The sequence below is a fragment of the Phascolarctos cinereus genome, unplaced genomic scaffold, assembly GCF_003287225.1.
Source record: "Phascolarctos cinereus isolate Bilbo 61053 unplaced genomic scaffold, phaCin_HiC Scaffold_2;HRSCAF=192, whole genome shotgun sequence".
In the NCBI taxonomy this organism is placed as follows: domain Eukaryota; kingdom Metazoa; phylum Chordata; class Mammalia; order Diprotodontia; family Phascolarctidae; genus Phascolarctos; species Phascolarctos cinereus.
Genome location: NW_027555625.1, coordinates 252,247,654 through 252,266,760, shown reverse-complemented (window position 1 = coordinate 252,266,760; position 19,107 = coordinate 252,247,654). Strand labels below are relative to the sequence as shown.

General features: G+C 43.7%; 2 protein-coding genes across 2 annotated transcripts in view; both read right to left on the bottom strand.

Annotated features, from left to right (window-relative positions):
- Positions 1–296: 296 nt before the first annotated feature.
- On the bottom strand, positions 297–2,752 carry CUNH20orf204 (chromosome unknown C20orf204 homolog). Its single transcript, XM_020981664.2, has 4 exons — positions 2,471–2,752; positions 2,224–2,289; positions 1,879–2,049; positions 297–1,627 (listed from the first exon to the last, which is right to left on the bottom strand). The coding sequence occupies exons 1-4, from the start codon at positions 2,750–2,752 to the stop codon at positions 1,415–1,417; spliced, it is 732 nt and encodes a 243-aa protein (XP_020837323.1). The 3' UTR covers positions 297–1,414.
- A 6,905-nt stretch (positions 2,753–9,657) lies between these two features.
- The window catches only part of PRPF6 (pre-mRNA processing factor 6), a 70,572-nt gene continuing 61,122 nt past the window's right edge, over positions 9,658–19,107 (bottom strand). The window contains exons 19-21 of the mRNA XM_020981663.2: positions 16,502–16,616; positions 12,816–12,942; positions 9,658–10,058 (exon numbers count right to left, since the gene is read on the bottom strand). Coding sequence (XP_020837322.1) covers positions 9,906–10,058; positions 12,816–12,942; positions 16,502–16,616 — 395 coding nt within the window. The 3' untranslated portion in view covers positions 9,658–9,905. The remainder of the gene's footprint in view (positions 10,059–12,815; positions 12,943–16,501; positions 16,617–19,107) is intronic.

Genomic DNA, 19,107 nt, shown 5'->3' with positions numbered 1-19,107 from the left:
CAGACCCGGGACTGAGGCCCCCTAACTCTTCTATTTCCTTTCAACAGAATCATAAGGGCCCTACTGCCTTCTCTACGGGATAGAATAGTCTGGACTGCAGAATCGAGTAGGGTCAGTCATTCCCTCTCCATGAGATTGACCTATGTATACTTCTTCTCCCGCTCAGGGGCTCCCACTAGATACATTAATGTCTGGAAGGGTCATTCTGGGCAGATGAAAACCTGAGGCAAATTAGTGCCCAGGAAAGTGAGTCCTGGGACAGGTTAGTACAGGAATAGGTCAATTCCAGCCTGAGGTAAGTATTGCCCCGGTGACATCCGGGTGTTACAGCCAAATACCATTTATTTCCCAGAGGTGTTGAGGATGGGGATGAGGAGGAAGGATTTTCATAGTAGTCGCTGGAAATTCGAGCCTGACAGACACACACTCAGGCTAACAGTGAGGCATTCCCCCAACTATAGACCTATTTTCTCTTGGGACTCCAAGCATCAGGTGGAACAGGGAAAGGACTCTTGCAGTGGAGGAAAAAGGTTCATAAAACATTTATCAAGTTAACAAGATGAAGGGCCCGAGTGAGATTTTTCTTCATTTTCTTCAAATTGTCCCAGAAGCCCCAGCTCTTGCCTTGTGTCTCTAAATCCGACACCTGGTCGCTATCCAATGACCTTTATCCCTTCCGCAACCCTCCTTGGTCCTAGCATCCACCCACCTCTGAGGTCTCAGATAGGGGTATATGTACCTTGCCGAGGGCCAGGTCTTTGGAGAAAATAGCTGGCTGGGCTGCCAGCGCCAGACAGTAAAGAGGTTCAGCTTTAGCGTGGGCTCTGAAGGGTGTGGGTCCAGAAAGCCTCCAGTGTGGGATTGGGGAAGTGCATTAAAACAGGTCAACCCCACAAATATCACTTTTAGCACCATAATCGCACCGCCTCCCCTTCCCCGCACCACCATCACACACACCCCCGACCCCTCCCCCTCGCACCTCTGCCTGTATTCGGGTAATATACAAAAGTGTAAATTGCTAATAAAGTTCCAGGGACACTAAACTGCTGCTCCGAGTCTCCATCTCTCCACCTTCACCCCAATTCAAGGGGTGAACTCAGCCGAGGGAGCATAGATGTGGATAGTGACGCGTAAAAAAGGCCTGTTTAGCCTTAAAGCCCCGCCCCCCCCGCCCCAACCCCAGGACTTCTTGGAGCCGAAGTGCAGAAAGAGGGAATTTTCCTTTCCACTCTCCCCGCCCACACATCCAGCCACTTATGGAGAACATTGGTGAAAGGAGAGAGGACTTGGTAGGGGGAAGACATAGGGCAGACCCTTCCCTTTCTCCAGCCCAGAAAGCCTCAGAGACTGAGGCCCGGGGCACGGAGGAGGACACACCACGAACCTCCCCACCCCCCACCCCCATTCCTTCTCCCTAATAGCTCCCGGCGGCCGAAGCCAGGGAGCGCAGAAAAAACAATTTCTCCCAACAGGCAGCCAAGTGTTCCACGGCTCCCAACAGACGCCGTCTCTGACCCCGACCCCGACTCCGACCCGGGGCAAGGGCCGGCTCCAGGTTCAGCTCTGGCTCCATCTCCGGACCCCGCTTCCGCTCCTGCCACTCCTGGCTCAGCCGCTTCTGGCTTCGCTGACAGTGGGGACAGTGACAAGGAGAGGGTCAGTGGGAGCCTCTGGTGCCCCCTCTTCTCCCAACCCTCATCCCTGTCCTACATGCAGCCCCACACTGCTGTTCTCCGGAAAAATCGCGGGCAAAGCCGTGAGGGATCCCTGTCCAGGTGACCCTTTGAGGGACAAGAAGGCTCCTCACAAGTTAACTGCGACCTCTGCTCTGAGTAGAGAAGGTCCCTCCTGGGTTGGGAGTGAGGGGCGGGGACGGACCTGATGCAGAGTCCCGCAGTACTCTCGGGTCACTGCCTCAGTGTGCATGGCCACTGTCCACACGGCCTTCTCCAGGGCTCCGCGGCGGCGTCCGGGTCCAGCCCCGGCCCCTGCCACTGCCTTGCGCAGAGCCCGTCCCATGGATGAGATAGACATCAAGATGCGGTGCTCCTGGGGGGCAAGGAGAAAGAGACTGCAGCAGCAATGGGTCTAGTTTCGCTCTCGTCAACCCTGCTCCGCCCCTGCTCCCGCATTCCAGCCCCCAGTCCTGGAAGAGTTCCAACTCCTTTCAAACTGACGGGGTGGGGCAAGAACCCTTCTATGAGAAGGGGCGCATCCAGTTACCTTTTCTGCCCGGCAGGAGGCGCCTCGTCCCCGGCGCCTGAGAGCCCCGGTGCCCGTCAAGTTTTTCTGGATAAAATCAAAGAAGGGACTTGTGGAGTGACCCTTGCCCCTCCCCAACAAGCCTGAATACGGCGTTCTTGCGACCCCCCTATCCCATTCCCAGGAGCAGCTCCCCGGCTGCAGGTACTGATCCCACATCCCATATCCCTCCCCAAGAAAAGCCAATCCTGGCGGGGTTTTCGCTCACCACCGCCTGCAACTCTTCGAAGATGACCGCGCGGTAATGCCGAAGCACGTCGGGCACGTTGCAGTCCCTGCGCCTGCCGCCGCGCCCCAGAGCCGAGCCCAGTATAGACAGGAGCAGCACACAGAAAGCAGGCTTGGCAAGCACCTGAGTGGAAGCCGGGTCTCGGGGTTCATAGAGGCCGTGATCCAGCCCCCAGCACCAGCCACCTGGATGAACTCGCCCCTTCTCTGACCTCACCCTCTCCCACCACCACCCTCCATCTCTCCAGGTGGGGCCCAGCATCGCCGGTGGATCATCTCACCAAGTCCGTGTGACAGTCAATTCACCACTCCACTCAGTCATACCTCCCCAGTCATAGCATCCTGCATCCTCCCATCCATTCCCTGAAAATTCACAGTGATAGACCCTGTCACATCCACCCTGCAGCTCTGGGAGAATTTGGAGGGTGGTAGTGATGAAGTCTCTTGTGTGTACTTCTCCTCTTACTGCCTGGTAAGTGCAAGGGTCACTAGAACAACCAAGGATGTGAGTATGTGAGTATACATCCACGGATGTGTTCTTCAGCTGCCATTCCCCTCTCTCCCCAAATCATTATTCTCTGTTACCAAATGTGGGATCCAACTGAGGTCTCTGCTAAGATGCTGTTCAGTTGCATCTCCATGATCTACTTATTATCATTATTACTTCCAGATCAACATTAAGATACCGGCCCTCCTGGACCACAGAATAAAAACTGGAAACATGCCGGGAAACTCATAAGGGATACTCCAGAGGCAAATTGGAATCTGGATACATTGTACCCTGTGAATTACCCATGCTACACCAGACTGCCACAGCTTGAAAAATGGAGATGCGGTGCACTTCAGGGCCAAATAGAATAATCAGCTCCCCAGGATCCCCTCCCAACACTCCACCTCCAAAGCCAAAACATCTGAGAAGCATCTTTCTCCTGAGTCCCCTCTAAACTGGTCTCCCAACCTACCAGTGCCTCAACTTTTCAATAATTACAGGCATCGGAGGTCACAAAGCACAGTTGGGAGTCCTCCTCTTACCTCTAACACTGGAGAAATTAGGAATCAGGAAGGTTACTATTAGGATCTAAACAGGTCTCCTCAGGCTTCCTCAGGACACATGACTTTGTGCCAAGACCAAGAGCAGAGGCAGCAAGTGGGTGAGTAGGTGAGTAGTTTGGATGAAAGGGAAGGAACATTTCTGAGTGAATGAACATTTTGGTGAATGAGAGAGCAGGTAGGTTGGAAAATTTGGTCAGTGGGAATGAGTTAGTGGGTGAAAGGATGAATGTTTCTGGTCCTCTGTAGAGAAATTAAACCCTGTTCAACCACACAAGTGCATTCAGATCCTCTGGAGAAGCCATGTTAGGATAATCGGACAAGGTTTCCCACAAGAAAATGGGGAAGAACAGGACATCTGCCTACAGAGGGGACAATGCAAGCTTCCTGAAAGCAAAGTGCTGGATAAGGTGACCTTGGATGTGCAATCTCTGTTCTCAGTGAGATCTTGCTGAGGCTGTAGCCTGTTAGGTAGAACAGGTTTATTTCATGAGAGACACTATACCTTGAGAGCCTGTTACATATAGGAGAGAAGAAAGAAACACAGCTACGTCCTGGTTCTTTGTTCAACCTACTCAGAGGGAGGCAGTTGGCAGTTAGGGGCAGCTCCAGTGGATTCCAAGGGTATATAGTCTGGTGCTGTGCTTCTTCTCTTGTGCACCCAAATTATGTACTCCCCACACACCTCAACACAGACTTATATACACATGCATCCCTATAGTCTGGAGGCACTTTAGATCCCCCCCCTCCCAGCCCACCAGGCTTCACTATACACTGTTTGCACTGTACCCTGGAGGCCAGAGAATCCATTCCCAGAGAAGGTCTGAGTCTGTACCCAACCCCCTCTCCTCCCCACAAGACCTTCCACAAGCCAATTTGTTAGCCAGGAAAGGGGCCCTGGGGCTCCTGCTGGGTTACAGGAACCATTGTAGGGAGTTTCCCAAAGGGTAACAGGAAAGGAAACGAAAAACTGAACACTTTAAAAAAGTCTATTTCTCCCAACCTCAAGTTCCTCAAACCTGTTTTCTGGGATTAGTCCACCAAGGAGTATACTCAGGCCTCAAACACACAAAACCTGGGGTGCTTATAAGGGCTCTCAACTCTCAAACCTCAGCCAGAGTCCATCTTTTCTCCAGGCTGCATCTCAGTGTTCCAAAGTTCCAGCTAGGGGTCCTTTTTTCCAGACCCCTAAACAGTCAAGGTTTCCTGCTTCTTACCCGAACCTAACAGCCTGATTCCCCAACCTCAACCCAGCCCCCTTCTTTCAAGACTCATTCCAGGGCTCTCACCACCCCCCCAAACCTCAGATGGGGTCCCCGCTCACCATTGGGGCTCTCTAGGAGCCAGGTCCCCCTCAGGACCCCCTACTCAGGCAGAGCAGGCTCGAAGCATGGTCCCCGAAAGACCGTGCTCCGCAGAGGGTCCCCGCCTCAGCCTCCCCTTCAAGCTGAGGTCCTGCAGCTCAGTCGCTCCCCCTTGGGCTGATGACTGCCAGACTCCCTAAAAGTGCCCAAGGCTCTGCATTTGAAGTTGGCTCCACCAGGCGATAGGGGAGCGAGAGCGAGGGAGTGAAAGGGGGAGGGAAGGGGAGGGAAGGAGAGGGGAGCACTTCGGAACTGCCAGTCCTCCCCTCTCCGCCTCTTCATATCCTGTCTCATTAAGTCTTTCAGGCAGATGATCAATTAACCAGCTGCTTTCTGCGCCTCCTCCCTCAGCCAAGATCCCCTCCGGAGGGCCTTCCGTCCTTGATTAAACTGTTATCGGCCAAAAGGAAAAAAGACACATACGGGAGCAACGTGTCGGTCTGACGGGTCGGGGTGAGTTCAGCGAAGGTAGGGAAGAGCCCAAGCTGTCTTTAGCCTGTTCTGGCTGGAAGCAGAAAGAACTCAATCGCACGAGCCTACGCTCATTGCAGCAAAGGCCAACTCCGTGAGGCTCTCGCTGTCTCTGCAGTGCCCCGCATTATCAAGAACAAATAGCCTTACGGGTCAGGAAGGTCAGAGCCTGAAGCACTTTTGAGGCCAAAACCCAAAGTTAAATTTCCGAGGGCCAGTTGCCGCATACCTGTTGTCACCACCAACCAGAGAAAACTCAAATTTAGGCAGCGCTAGTAACAAGCATTCCAAGAACCCAGCTGCATGGGGCGCTTGGGAAATGAATGAGGCCAGGGCTCTGTGGGGCGAGACCGGCACCAAACTCCCCGCCTGGCCCTAATTAGAAGCCCAAAGCCAAGTTCTGTTTTCTTCCTTTTCTGATGAGACATACGACTTGACTTGCCAAGGACTTCCAGGACAGTGAAATTAGAGGCCTGTATCCTGTGGCTCTCTGTCTGACTGAGGTGCTACCCAGTACAAATGTTCCCGGAAAAGCCCTAAGGGTCATATTCCTGCTATCCTGGCTGCTGCTGCTGCTTTGGGGCTCTGTAAAATGGCTGTTTCTTATCTATTAAGAAAGATTGGGCCTTCATGCATTTCGTCTCCTGTAACTCAATGGAAAGCTTTCTCCCAAAACTCATTTTCTGCTGATTACAAGTAAGCAAAGCAAAGCCAGAATTTGTCAGCTTCCCTAAGCAACCAATGCCAGACAATGTGAATGTGACCTGACACCATCCAGTCCTGTCATATTCTAGCAGCTCTGACCCAGCTCCCCGACGCGGGGACTTCCAGAGACCACTGTGGGAGAAGTTTGTTGCCAATCAGGGAGCACTTTCCTACTCCACCGAATCCAGGATTCCAAGCCAGAGGCTGGCCTGCACCTAATTCCTGGCAGCCGCCCACTCCTCCAAACTCAAAGCCCCAGTTTGAATAAGTGGGGGTGGGGAAGAGGTCTCTTGGCTTGCTCATCATGGTGACTTCATTTCTCCAGGTTATATTAAAAACGTCATGATGAAAGAAAGAGCTGTCCTGAACTGCACAGACACAGCTAACACCACACAGTAGCTATTTTGTTTTTTCTCATTTCTGAAACAGATTAAGTCTTCCATACTTCCTAGAATGGTTCTTCAGAGCACAGGGAAAAGGTTCATTCCACCTCAAGCAATTTTTCTTCTCCAAATATTCAACAAAAGCAGTGTCCAATCCCCTCTCCCTTTTTTTTTCTCACGCACATAATCAAGTGGGTGGTAAACCAAGGACAACCTGGTTGGCCTAGAGCTGAAACTGGCTCCAGAGCACAAATAGTAATTTCCTTCATGGAACCAGGGTTTCTAGGCTATTCTCAGGGGCTCAGTTCTCACCTCTGTAAAATGAGTGGACTAAGAGAATATCTTAAAAGTCCTTTTCTTGATCTAATTTTCTAGGAATCTCTGAATTTATAAAGGATAATTCAGCAGAAACAAATGACTTTACCTCATCAGACAATACCTCAGGGCTCCAAATTCAAAGCAGCACCTGATTCTGCTTCCTTCCACATCTACGGATTATCCACTTTCAGAGAATTATGGGGGAGTTAGAAATGGAATCCCACTAGCTATAAATTCTACGAGCAATTGCAAACACCAGGTTTCAGATTCGAAAACGTATACTCCTCAGGAAGCTATGTACTTTTCAGCAAGAGTATAGTCTGCCAGAGAAGGAAACATCTCAGCTGTTATCCATCTTTTTTTTTTCTTTACCTTGGGTCACCTAATGGTATTCATCCTTTCCTTCAGGGTTACCACTTCAGGCTAGGGTAAACTATGAGGTTATTCACCATTGAACCGAGCCTAGAGCAGGCTAGATAAGAGTATAAGCAGAGAGATGACTGAACAGTCTAAACCGAGAGTACAGCAGAAAAGAATCTGTAGAACTGAACTCACTTTCATTTTTGGAGCTAACGTTTGAAGCTAAAAGTTCAGTTTTCCCACTGGTAATTTCAGAACAGTGTATGTAGTTTAACTGTCTCAATTTTTTTTTTTTTATGAAAACAGCACTAAACACTAAAGAGGAAATTCAAATGTGACTTAGGGGGTGGAGGACACATCTCAAATGAACCATGTGCAGTGGGGAACAGATCTGAATAATTTTCTCACCAAGTATCCTGCTGTGGGTCACCACCTGAGGAAACAGGAGGCTTTCCCCTCAACTATGGATTTGTTTCTGTAAATTTATCTCTCTAATAATCACTTAATGTACACTTGGTGGTGTGTGTGCACAGGGCCTCCAGAGAGGAAGGGATATTTCTAAATGAAACGAAAACATACATACTACCACTCCCTACATATTAATATTAAATCATCATGGATTAAATCATCTCAACACTGGGAGGAAGGAAAGAGTTAAAAAGCACTTACGAGTTAGACTATCCAAGAGGTGTAACTCTTACTCCTACGCTCTCCATATAAGCAACTAAAATGAAAAACATCAACCTACTTATTCATGGAATTATATCTACATAATCTACATAATCAACAAGGACTAACTATGGCCTTTAATTACATAAATTATTTTCTCTAACAATGTATTTTTCTTACCCAGCTCCCCAAAGGGAACACAATGTAGCCTGGCAAAAAGCTGGTGATTAAACTGGCTTTTGGATTTCCATATATAAAATGGTGCATATAGATTAGGATAATGGGCCTCAATGTCTACTGCAGTGCTTCACATACTAAAAGTTTAATAAATGTTTGTTGAAAAACAATCATCACTCACATTCAACTCGTCCTTGAAGAAATAGGTAGAATATTTTTCCATGGAAAATAGTGCAAATGGGGATTTTGTTTTTGTAGAGTTAAGAAGGTTGGGGGACTAGTCAGCCATCACTTGTAACCACAAGAACAAGTTTTCCCAGAAAGGAATCTTCATTTCTCAGGACAATATGTGATTGGCAATTCTCCCTATGAACTCGCCCCTGGTGTGCAAAATCGATTTCACATCTCTTAGTCTTTCCTTTCTTTATCCTGACCATCAAAAAATTCTCTGGCAAATTAAAGATACTTCAAGCAAGTTAACATGACTTTTCCACCAGCTTTAGTATCCTGGCAAAATGAGATATGTAAAATTAAGATGACATTCTCAATCCTAAATTAGATTCTCTCTTTACATCGCCCTAAAATGGAAAGTCTGTACTTTTTAATGTCAGAGAGCAAAGTTTCATACGGAAACGCAGAATAGTTACAAAACTGATCAGTTTCAAAGCTATGTACTTTCTGTATAGCTCATAAGACAAAGAAGTGGCTGTCCCCAAAAGTTCAAAAACACTACTCCTTTCCTCTACTCCAGACAGAATTATCGTTTATCATCACAACACACATAATGAAAAGATTCAGTCTTCTTAGGTAACCTATTTTATGTGTTCAGCAATGAGGGCAAGGCATTTCAGCTGCATAAATGCTTATTACTAGTAAAAAAAAAATCACTTGTAAAAATGAAAAAAGTCTGTTGCTGATGGGTAAAGAACATAAGGCCATGGCAGGCCATGTCTGACAGCACCAGATAAGACTTTCCAAGAAAGGCAGACATAGGGCTTGGCTTCCCTTTTCTTCTGTTCAGCCTTGCATCAGCTCATGATCCAAGTCTAGAGGGGCCCAGGGAACTGTCACCTTGAACGGTAATTAGAAACTTGTATCCTCATATAATTCCTGGGGGGAAACCATGCACACAATTCACTAAACACCTAACTGCTGTTTATTACAGCTCTTTGAAGAAACATATTTTAAGACTTCAAATTTTTCATTATATTTGCTGAATGAATGAAATAACTGTATGTTCTCTCTTATGCGCGCTCTCTCTCTCTCTCTCTCTCACACACACACACACACACACACACACACACACTTTTCTCATGCAGGCTGTACTTACTTTGTATTAAAGCAAATGACAGTGAATTTAATTCTGAGTAAGGAATACAAGAAGGCTAAGAAAGCCAAACCTATTTTCTCCCAAACATAACATTGATTGAAAGATTCAAATGGCACAGCAACATTGTTTGCTTGTTTTTTCCCCACTGAGTTCTCCACAGTCTTGGTCAGTGACAGGTTCTCAGTCCATATCTACCTATGGTGAACCTGAGTTGTCTATGACAAATTTCTCTGGAGAAAATTCAAGGCTGGACAAACCCAAAAAATGAAAATGGAAGCAGAAAAGAACAGTGAAGAACAATCCAATAACAAATGATAGGTTACTAAACTTGACACATAGATTAAAAAAAAAAGATTTAATAAATTTAAAGAGCAAGCAAACCTTCTTAAAAGAGACTGCTTGCCCAGCACACCAGCATTCAAAATCCTAGTGTCTCAAAGAACACTCCTCATGGTATGCACAGTTCATGTGAAAAGCATCTGCGGCACAGCAACTGGGAGGCCCTCCTCGACCTCCCTCCTTCTGCACCCTGGACAGCAAGACAACACTACTTCTCCAGGACAGTGACAGGAATGGACAGAGCAATAGCTAGAAGGTGTTTTTAATCTTGGCTGCTACAAGCACAAGGATCTCCCCAATCTTTTTCTGCCAATTCTCAATGTCCTTGGACACTTCACACCACAGCTCCCCATGGCGGGGCTCCGCATTCTCGCAGCGCTTCTTGACCTCTTCCTGCTGCTCCTAGAGGAGGAACCAAAACAGCACTTTAAGCAAGCATATTTCTATCCACTTTCACCTGGAGGGTAAGTATAGCTCTAAGTCCCCCATATATTTACTCTATCCCAAACCCTGCCACAAGCAGCCATGGCAAATGACAACATTTCAGTTCATAAAGGGCGTGTTGTATAATTAAGGGACAATGAATTTCCAGCAACAAGATCAAACGTTAATCAGTGACAGACTAAAGAGATGTATTTAAGTTTAGCCCTATTTATTTTCACTCTGACAATTAACATATGGCCAATTCTCCATCATCCACTCACTATGATGAAGGGCAACTAAAGCAAGAATAATATAAAAAAGCAAATAATCCTAAAGTCCTTTACAGTCAGCTTTGGGATACATGCTTCATTTCATTTTGTTATTTAGGGGAGTGGGTGTGGGGTTGGAGGAGTATATTTGGAAGTCTAGCCAATTATTCATCGATGTTTAACTCAAGCTGAATCAAAAGTCTACCTTCCCTAAATTCAAATCACCGGAGCATATGTATAAACAGCCCAGGCAAGCGTTAGGTAGAAAGAAGTCATTCCAGCTTAAAAATTCACCACAGATAATGGGATAATCAATGTGTGGATGACAGGGTTGACTCTACTGTTTATTCTAGAAATCGAACATTTTCTTCACCAGCACACAGTCCAATGCGTAAGTGGCAGGTGGAAGAGAGGCAAATATATGTCTACTCTCCCAGGCATTTCTTAAAACTCATGATTCTTAGCACAACCTGGACAACCTTGCACTGACTGGCTCTTCTATCCCAAACACAAGAATGTGTCTGAGATGATTTCTTTTAGGGAGAGATCACACTAACCCCTCCCCAAAGGTGACACAGTAGAATATGGTTCAGGGCCTGTAGTCAGGAAGATTTGAGTTTAAATTCAGCCTCAGACCCTGTAGCTGTGTGACTCTGGACAAGTCACTTAAACTGTCTGCCTCAGTTTTCTCAACTGTAAAATGGGAATAATAACAGCACCTACAGATAATATCCATAAAAAGCATAGTACATAGTCCTTGGCACATTGTAGGTGCTTAATAAATGCTTGTTTCTTCTTCCCACACTATCCCCTCCCTAGGGGTTCATCTCTAGAAAGAGCCTAGCTCAGCATTTTGGATCCCCCCCCACCCCAAGCCAGATTTTATAAGGGTACTTAACAAGAAGAGAAAAAGTGAGCTCAAATTTTCACACCATTAGCTAAAGGAGTTTATAGTCAACTACTTGAAGTTCATGTCAGACAACAAGTTTTTTCCTAATACTCTTGTAATGATGGTAGTGTACAATTTGCTGCCCTGGAAAAATACCTAGGGCAGCTTTTCTTTCCCAAGGTAGAAAGAGGCTCAGCAGAGAGCAATTAAAAATGACTAGAAATAACATAGGCCAGTAACTCTACCACATTCTGTAATGTGTCCCAACTGCACCAACTCCTTTGGGTGACCAAGCCAATGCTAAGCAGCCACACTCTTTCTTCTAAAAAGCACCCCTGGAGCTGAGGTCAAAGAAAACTTAAACCTGGTTAGGACCTAATATACTTCCACATTAGGATGCTATACTATTTACCATCATTGCCCATAGATCCAGGTCACAAATTAATACCCTCAGAATTTCCAACTTTTGTTGTTGTTGTTGTTATTATTTTTTTTGGTAGGCAATGGAGTTAAGTGACTTGTCCAGGGTCACACAGCTAGTAAGCGTCAAGGGTCTAAGGCTGGATTTGAACTCAGGTCTTCCTAAAGAATTTCCAACTTTTGGACTAAAGTGTCCAGGACCTCTTCAGAAGTTTATTGAAGCCCATGGACCCTTTCACAGAATAATGTTTTTAAATGCATAAAATAAAATATATAGGATTACAAAGTAAATCAGTTACACTGAAGTAGTTATTTTAAAATATTTTAATGCAAAATGAAAAAATTTAAATAAATGTAATTTTAAAAAATTTTTTATAAAAGTTCATAGGCCCAAGGTTAAGAATCCCTGGCTTACAATATAGTCCTCAGATTTTTTTTCACAGATTCCTTAACCATTATTTAACAGTTTATGATCAGTCCAAAACTGTTTATAACTTATTTTTAAATTATTTACAATGATTTATTTGTCTAGTTTTGGGGTCAATTGCTGAAAAACAGACATAGATTCAAAACAGACTGTTAGATATGATATTTGACCTACTTATGGTACTATAAATATTTTACATTTCAATCCTTACTATAGAAAGCCACTCCTTTTCTAAGAAAGAAAGAAAGAAAGAAAGAAAGAAAGAAAGAAAGAAAGAAAGAAAGAAAGAAAGAAAGAAAGAAAGAAAATCATGATCTAATTAGCAGCCTTTAAGCTGGTACTTAGAAAGCAAGAGCTCATATATATTATTGAAGGGAAGGTTGCTCAGAAGCCCAGCTTTGGGTAAATTCAAGTAGTAGTCATAACACACCTCAAATCACATAATACTAAAGAGACAGATGGGATGAACCTCACAGAGCCTCTAGATTCCCTCATTTTATAGAAGAGAAAACTAAGGCTGAGAGATGAAATGATTTATTCAAGAACACAAAGCAGAACCAGGACCTGAACCCGGGTCTCCCAACTTTTAAGTATTCAGTGCCCTCCTATTACACAATCTCAAATCACCTCATCCTTTCACCTCAGGCTAGAGAAGAGAAATGGAAAGATAAGGGAGAAACTGCAGAACACAGCAGCAATCTAGAAACTATTACTGGAAAAAGCTTTCTTACCTCTGTACCATGCTGTAATTCAAATTTGTAGAAGAAAGCCCATGCATCCCCCAGATCTGAATCAATCTTCACTGTTCGGTGGAACCACTCCCTGGCCTTCGTGATCTTCCGTTCACTCCAGAACAGTCTTTGGCAGAGAACAGAAAGAAGTAAGAGTAAGATGGACATCATTTCCAGCACACCCTCATTTGGTGACCACAAAGTTGTATAGGATCAACAGGGTTATGTGCTCCAAGCAGCAGAGTACTATAAGCTCTTGACACAGAAAAAAAGCTAGCTTTATTTTTAAATACAGGGGAATCTGCAATCTCTCTGGATTAACAAACATAATTTTCAGAAAGTTTTTCACTGTGTCTAGACAAATAAAATGTTTCTCAAAACACAAGAGCCAGATTTTCAAATCCTAATGAATGGTCATTTTTCCATGGATCAGACAATGAAAATACAAAAATGAATACTCATAACTGCATTAAATTCATGATATTACCAAAGAAGGGACAAAAAGAAATCTTTGTGGAAATTAACCTCAATTAAGGGACTTCCTGGATGTTCCTGCCTTGTCCAGTCTAAAACAGCTATGTGCACTCACTCCATTAAAGACAGAAATTTCCTTGGAAGAAAGCTGATGTTGTCCATTAATGCAAACAAATACATCACATTTATGAAATCTTTGAGACTAAAGTTCCTAAAGGGTCTTTATCTCCTATTCTGTACCTGCAAAAGCCTGTCACCCAAGTATAAAACTACAAATGTTGTAAAGAAAAACAAAGGAGAAAAAAATTAAAAGGAACTGGTAAAAACTGGGGTGCTAAGACAACAACAAGGGGTTTCAATTATGTTTGCTAAAATTCAAAAATTCTCTCTCCAGATTAAGCCATAACCAGCTAAAAATCAGAATCAGACTGCACTAAAGCCTTCTTAGACACAGGTTCAAAGGGACAGCACATCAAAGAAAATTCAGTAGGAACCCTAAAGCCACTACCCCAAGTCAGAGGGGGGACCACTACAGTTATATCCATGCCCAGGGCAGGTCTAATTTAATTTTCCCTCTCTGGCTATAGCTACCACTGTGCAAATATTTTGTGGGCTTGGTTTCTGCACATCAAACAGGGCTCAATTATGCCAGTCAATTTCTTATGAATAAGGTGACTGTTTTGGCTGGTACAAGTTACTAAATGGTATAATTTCATGGCCTGATAACATGATTGTTTTTTAAGCCTTATGGTTCTGTTAATTGCTTAGTGTTAGATAAACTGTGATTTAAAGAGCACGAACCCTGATAATAAAGATACAAAATACCAGCATGGGAACAGCTAGGAGTAACTTATTTACTTTAACCAAAGCCTTTTACAAGGCTGTTATAGTTATCCCTATCAGATTGTCATATATGAAAGTCATTAGAGGCGGTAGAAGCACATGAGCTGGATTTAGTTGTGTAACTAAAGAGGTACAAGTTGGACCGAGAGGGGGTCTGGAAAAAGTCTTTTTCTTTGCTGACTAAACTGAACTTGTCACATCTGTCAGTCCCTCTGGCAGCCCATAGTGCTGAAGCCACTAGAGTCTGTGAGGCCTCATTTGCTTTGGCTTGGAAGAGATTGTGAAAGAGCTGGACACTAATTTCCAGTCCTCATCTATTAAATGCTTTTGGCACTAAAGACAAAAATGAGCAAGAGGGTAGCTGGCTTTATTCACTGCAAACCAAAGCCAGTCATGCTCTGGAATAGAAGCCATCAGAAAGTCATTGTGGGGGCCAGGAAAAAGCAGGGGGCAAACTTTACCAAAGGAAACTTAAGTTCAAATAAATAAGACCTGACCAGTTTTTAAATACACTAAGAGGAAGAAATAGGGAAAGGGGAATTTTCATCAAGCCTAATTTCAACATCAGTATATGCTACTTCAGTCTTTCAAGTAAATTATATCAAGCAAATGACAGGCCAGGGTCAAATTAATGACCAATGAACATCTCCCTGGAAGAGTTAGGCCACCAACCTAATGGAAACAAGTGTATCTTTGCTGAAGAGTTACTCACCACTCAAAAGCTTTCTAGACAACGATTTGTAAGAAGCTTTGTGTATATTGTAACTAAGTCCATATCTTAGAAAATAAAATGGGCAAAGTAACAGGAGCTGTAAATGGAGTAGGACAAGGTAACCATCTGACTCCCTAAAGAAAGAGAAACTTTAAAGGGAATCAGAGATCCTGCAAGAGGAAGATTTCATTCACAGACTACTGGACAACCAGAGTCGTGCTTCCAGGATACCTAATGAGCTTTAGTCAGGGAAAAACCAACCAAACCTCCAAAGAGAAAGTACAGCCTTCCTACAACATAAGAGAAGACCTACTCAGAAAAACATATTCCATGTACATTTGGGGGAGGAGGTAGGGGAAAAACACTTATAAGAAAGGTCTTTCCACATACCCTGCTTAACTTAATAAAAACAAAAGGCCTAAGTCATGAAGATTAGAGCAGCTCTGAATCTTCTTTATCATGGCCTAATCACAAAGCGTATGAAGACTAAGGATAAAAGAGAAAAATAACCTCACTCAGAGGGTAACTTTAGGAGAAAGTGAAGAATTTTCTTCCCTAGGGAACTTGCGCAACTAAAATGCCTGCAACTGTCTAGGGATGATTAACAAAAATCATTATCTGATTAGATGAAGGGGCCTGGAAAAGATTACCAAAACTACATATTAAAAATAAAGCCCACAACAAAGCACACATCTCTCTAAATGAGCAAGCAGATTCTAATCTATAATTCTGAGTTGGAAGGGACCGCATCAATCATCTAATCCCAATTCACATCATCACCACTACCACCCCAACCCCAAATCACTAATACAAACACACCTGACAAGTAGTCATCCAGTACAAGGGTGCTTGAAGACTTCCAATGAGGGGATACCCACTATCCCCTAAAGCAGGTCATTTCACTTTGGGATAGTTCTTACTGTTATAGGCAGTTTTCCCTTGACATTAAGCCTAAATTTGCCTCATTCCAACTTCCACCTAGTTTTGCACACTAAAGCCAAGCAAAACAAATCTAATCCCTCTTCCACATGATAGCCCTGACATAATTAAAGACAGGTATCATGTCCCTCTCTTAGCCTTCCCTTCTTCAGGCTAAATAACCTCAGGCCCTCCTAGCTACCCTGTAATGGCATAAACCTGAAACCTATGCTACATTAAAGACAGGAATTTCTTGGAAGAGAACCAATGTTGTCCATTAATGTCAACAAACCCATCATGTATATGAAATCTCTGGGGCTAAAGTTCCCAAAAGGTCTTTATTTCCTGTTCTGCATCTGAAAAACCTTATCAGTCACCCAATTACATAACTGCAAGAACTGTAAAGAAAAAAATAAAAAGGAATTGGTAAACTGGGGTGCTAAGACAACCACAGTTATATTGTTTAGCCCTTTCTTCTTAAGGCTAAATAATCCCAGTTCCTCCTACCTATCTTCCAAAGGCATAAGCTTGAAGCCCTTCAACAATCTAGTTGTCACCTTTGGGATGTTCTACAGAGTTCTATCAATGTTCTTTCCGAAGTATGATGCAAAGAACTGAACACAATATTTCAGATATGGTCTCACCATAATGAGACTATTGCCTCCTGATTCCTGAAACCTATGCCTCTCTTAATACAGCCACATAGTACTCTAAACATATAAAAAGAAGAGTTACTCACTTAGCCACAGCTAGCAGGACATGGGGGTCATGTTCGCACTTCTTCAGGGCATCTACACTCTTGGTCTTCCTCTGGGGTCTTGCCTCAAGGAAAATCGCTTCTGACCACAGGATGCCTAGGATTCAAACAAAAAGAATCCAACCATTGGTTATCTCAGGGATCCAATTCCTAATTTTAAAAGTTTCATAACAAAAAGTTCATTTAAAATACATGTAGTATTTCCCAACTAGAAATCCATAAGCAAATGTACTTGATCTTTTTTTTTTTTAATTTACTTTTTGGTTAGGCAATGGGGTTAAGTGACTTGCCCAGGGTCACACAGCTAGTAAGTGTTATGCGTCTGAGGCCGGATTTGAACTCGGGTGCGCCTGAGTTCAGGGCCGGTCCTCCATACACTGCGCCACCTAGCTGCCCCAAATGTACTTGATCTTAAGTTCTGAATCTTCTGAACCTCGGATATATGTAACAATTTGGCATGCTTACGTAAATAACATCAATCAATAAATATTTACTAAGTGCCTACTATGAACCAAGCAATCTGCTAAACTATAAAAAGAAGCAAAAAACAGTCTGTGCCGGGGCAGCTAGGTGGCACAGTAGATGGAGCACCGGCCCTGAACTCAGGAGGACCTGATTTCAAATCTAGCCTCAGACCAGATACTTGACACTTACTTACTAGCTGTGCGACCTGGGCAAGTCACTTAACCCTGTCCTCAAAAAAAAAAGTCTGTGCCCTCAAGCTTACCAATCTACCAGGGCAAACAACATGCAAAAACTATATATACAAAAAAAAGCTATATGCAAAACAAATAGGAAATAATTAACAGAAGGCAGGAATTAGAATTAAGAGGGGCAGGTGAAAGCCTCCAGTAAAGATGCGGATTTTAGTTGGGACTTAAAGGAATCAAGGAAGATTAGTAGTCAGAGCAGAAGAGGAAGAGCATTCTAGGCACAGGAGACAACAGGTAAAATGCCTAGAACTGAGAGATAGAGTGTTTCGTTCTTTGAACAGCCAGGTGGCTAGAGTCACTAGATCAGAAGAGTACATGTCCAGATGTAAGAAGACATTCTCCTACCATTCTATGACAGAAGTGGGCTAGAAGGGTTTTGAATGCTAAACAGAGCATTTTGTATTTGACCCTGGAAGGGTTAAGAAAGCCACTGGAGTTTATTGATGGGGGTGGGAGAGGGGCCTGTGAAGGTGACCTGCACTTTAGGAAAATCACTTTAGTGGCTGAATGCATTGGAGTGGGGAGACAGGCCTGACGCAGGCAGAGCCAACAGGCTACTGAAATAATCCAAGTGTGAGGTGATCCCCAAAGGCCTGGTAGTGTCAGAGGAAAGAGCTTATTCAAGAAAAATTCAAAGGTGAAATTGATGGACTTTGGCACCATCTGGATATGGGGGGAGGGAGGGGTTAAGAGAGTGAGGAATCCAGGATGACTCCTAGGTTGTGAGCCCAAAGGACTAGGAGGATGGTTTTCCCCTAGGCAGAGGGAATTTAGGGACAAAGATAACAAGTTCCATCTACTGCATATTCAGTTAAGAGATGTCTTAAAGGCAGTTGGAGATGTAAGATTAGAAGTCAGCAGAGAGTCTGGGGCAGCATAGGTAGAACTGAGAATCATTAGCAGAGAGATGATAATTAAATCTATGGGACATGAGATCACACCCAGATGGACTCCTACAGTTACAGAGTATGATCTGGAAAAGGATACAACAAAGACAGAGCAGATGTCCAATAGGTAAAATTTAGAAGCTTAAAGTTTATTTAAAAGAAAAAGACCTTTCTGCTGATCAGAAATTATATAAATTCAAGAAGACATGAAATCACCCTACTTCCCCGTCCTGAGGCTAAGAATTTATTTCAAAGAAAAAGTATCACCTTACAGAGTGACAAAGACAATCTCTGTCATCTAAAAATATACAGTATGAAAATAAAAGCTTCAGTTGTACTATAATACAACATGGTAGAGAGCACTGACTAAAGAATCTGAGGGTTTAAATCTCAGCTCTTATGCTAGCTGTATGACCTAGAGCAAATAAATCACTTAACAGTTCTAAGTGTCAATTTTCCTCATTTTAGGATCGTAAGGTTCAGAGCTGGTAAGGAATTCAAGGAAACAGGGGCAAAGTGAGGTTAAGCAACTTGTGTAAAACCACAGAATTAGTAAGTAGCAAAGCCAGGATACAAACCCAGGTTCTCTGAATCCAAAAACAGCAATCTTTTTACTACATTGTATGCCAATGTACAATATGTAAAAGGACACTTTTTAAAGTTTAAAGTGCTATATGAACAAAAATTATTTCAACCCAAGACACTTGATAGAACATGAGACTACTCCGGGTAGTTGTGCAACCAAAGAATCCTACTTTGACACTGATGGATCTGAGACTTCTTTGGTATGGCCACTCCTCTCCATACCTTCACATTACCTAAGTTTTAGGGTGTTTTTTAAAAATCATTCACTATCTGCCTTCTTAATCTCCCAAACCCCAACCTCCAAATGAGAATATAAGAAAAACAAAAGGAGCTCTTTCAGTGGCAGTGGCAAAGAATTGGAAATTGAGGGGATTCCCATCAATTGGGGAATGGATGAACAAGT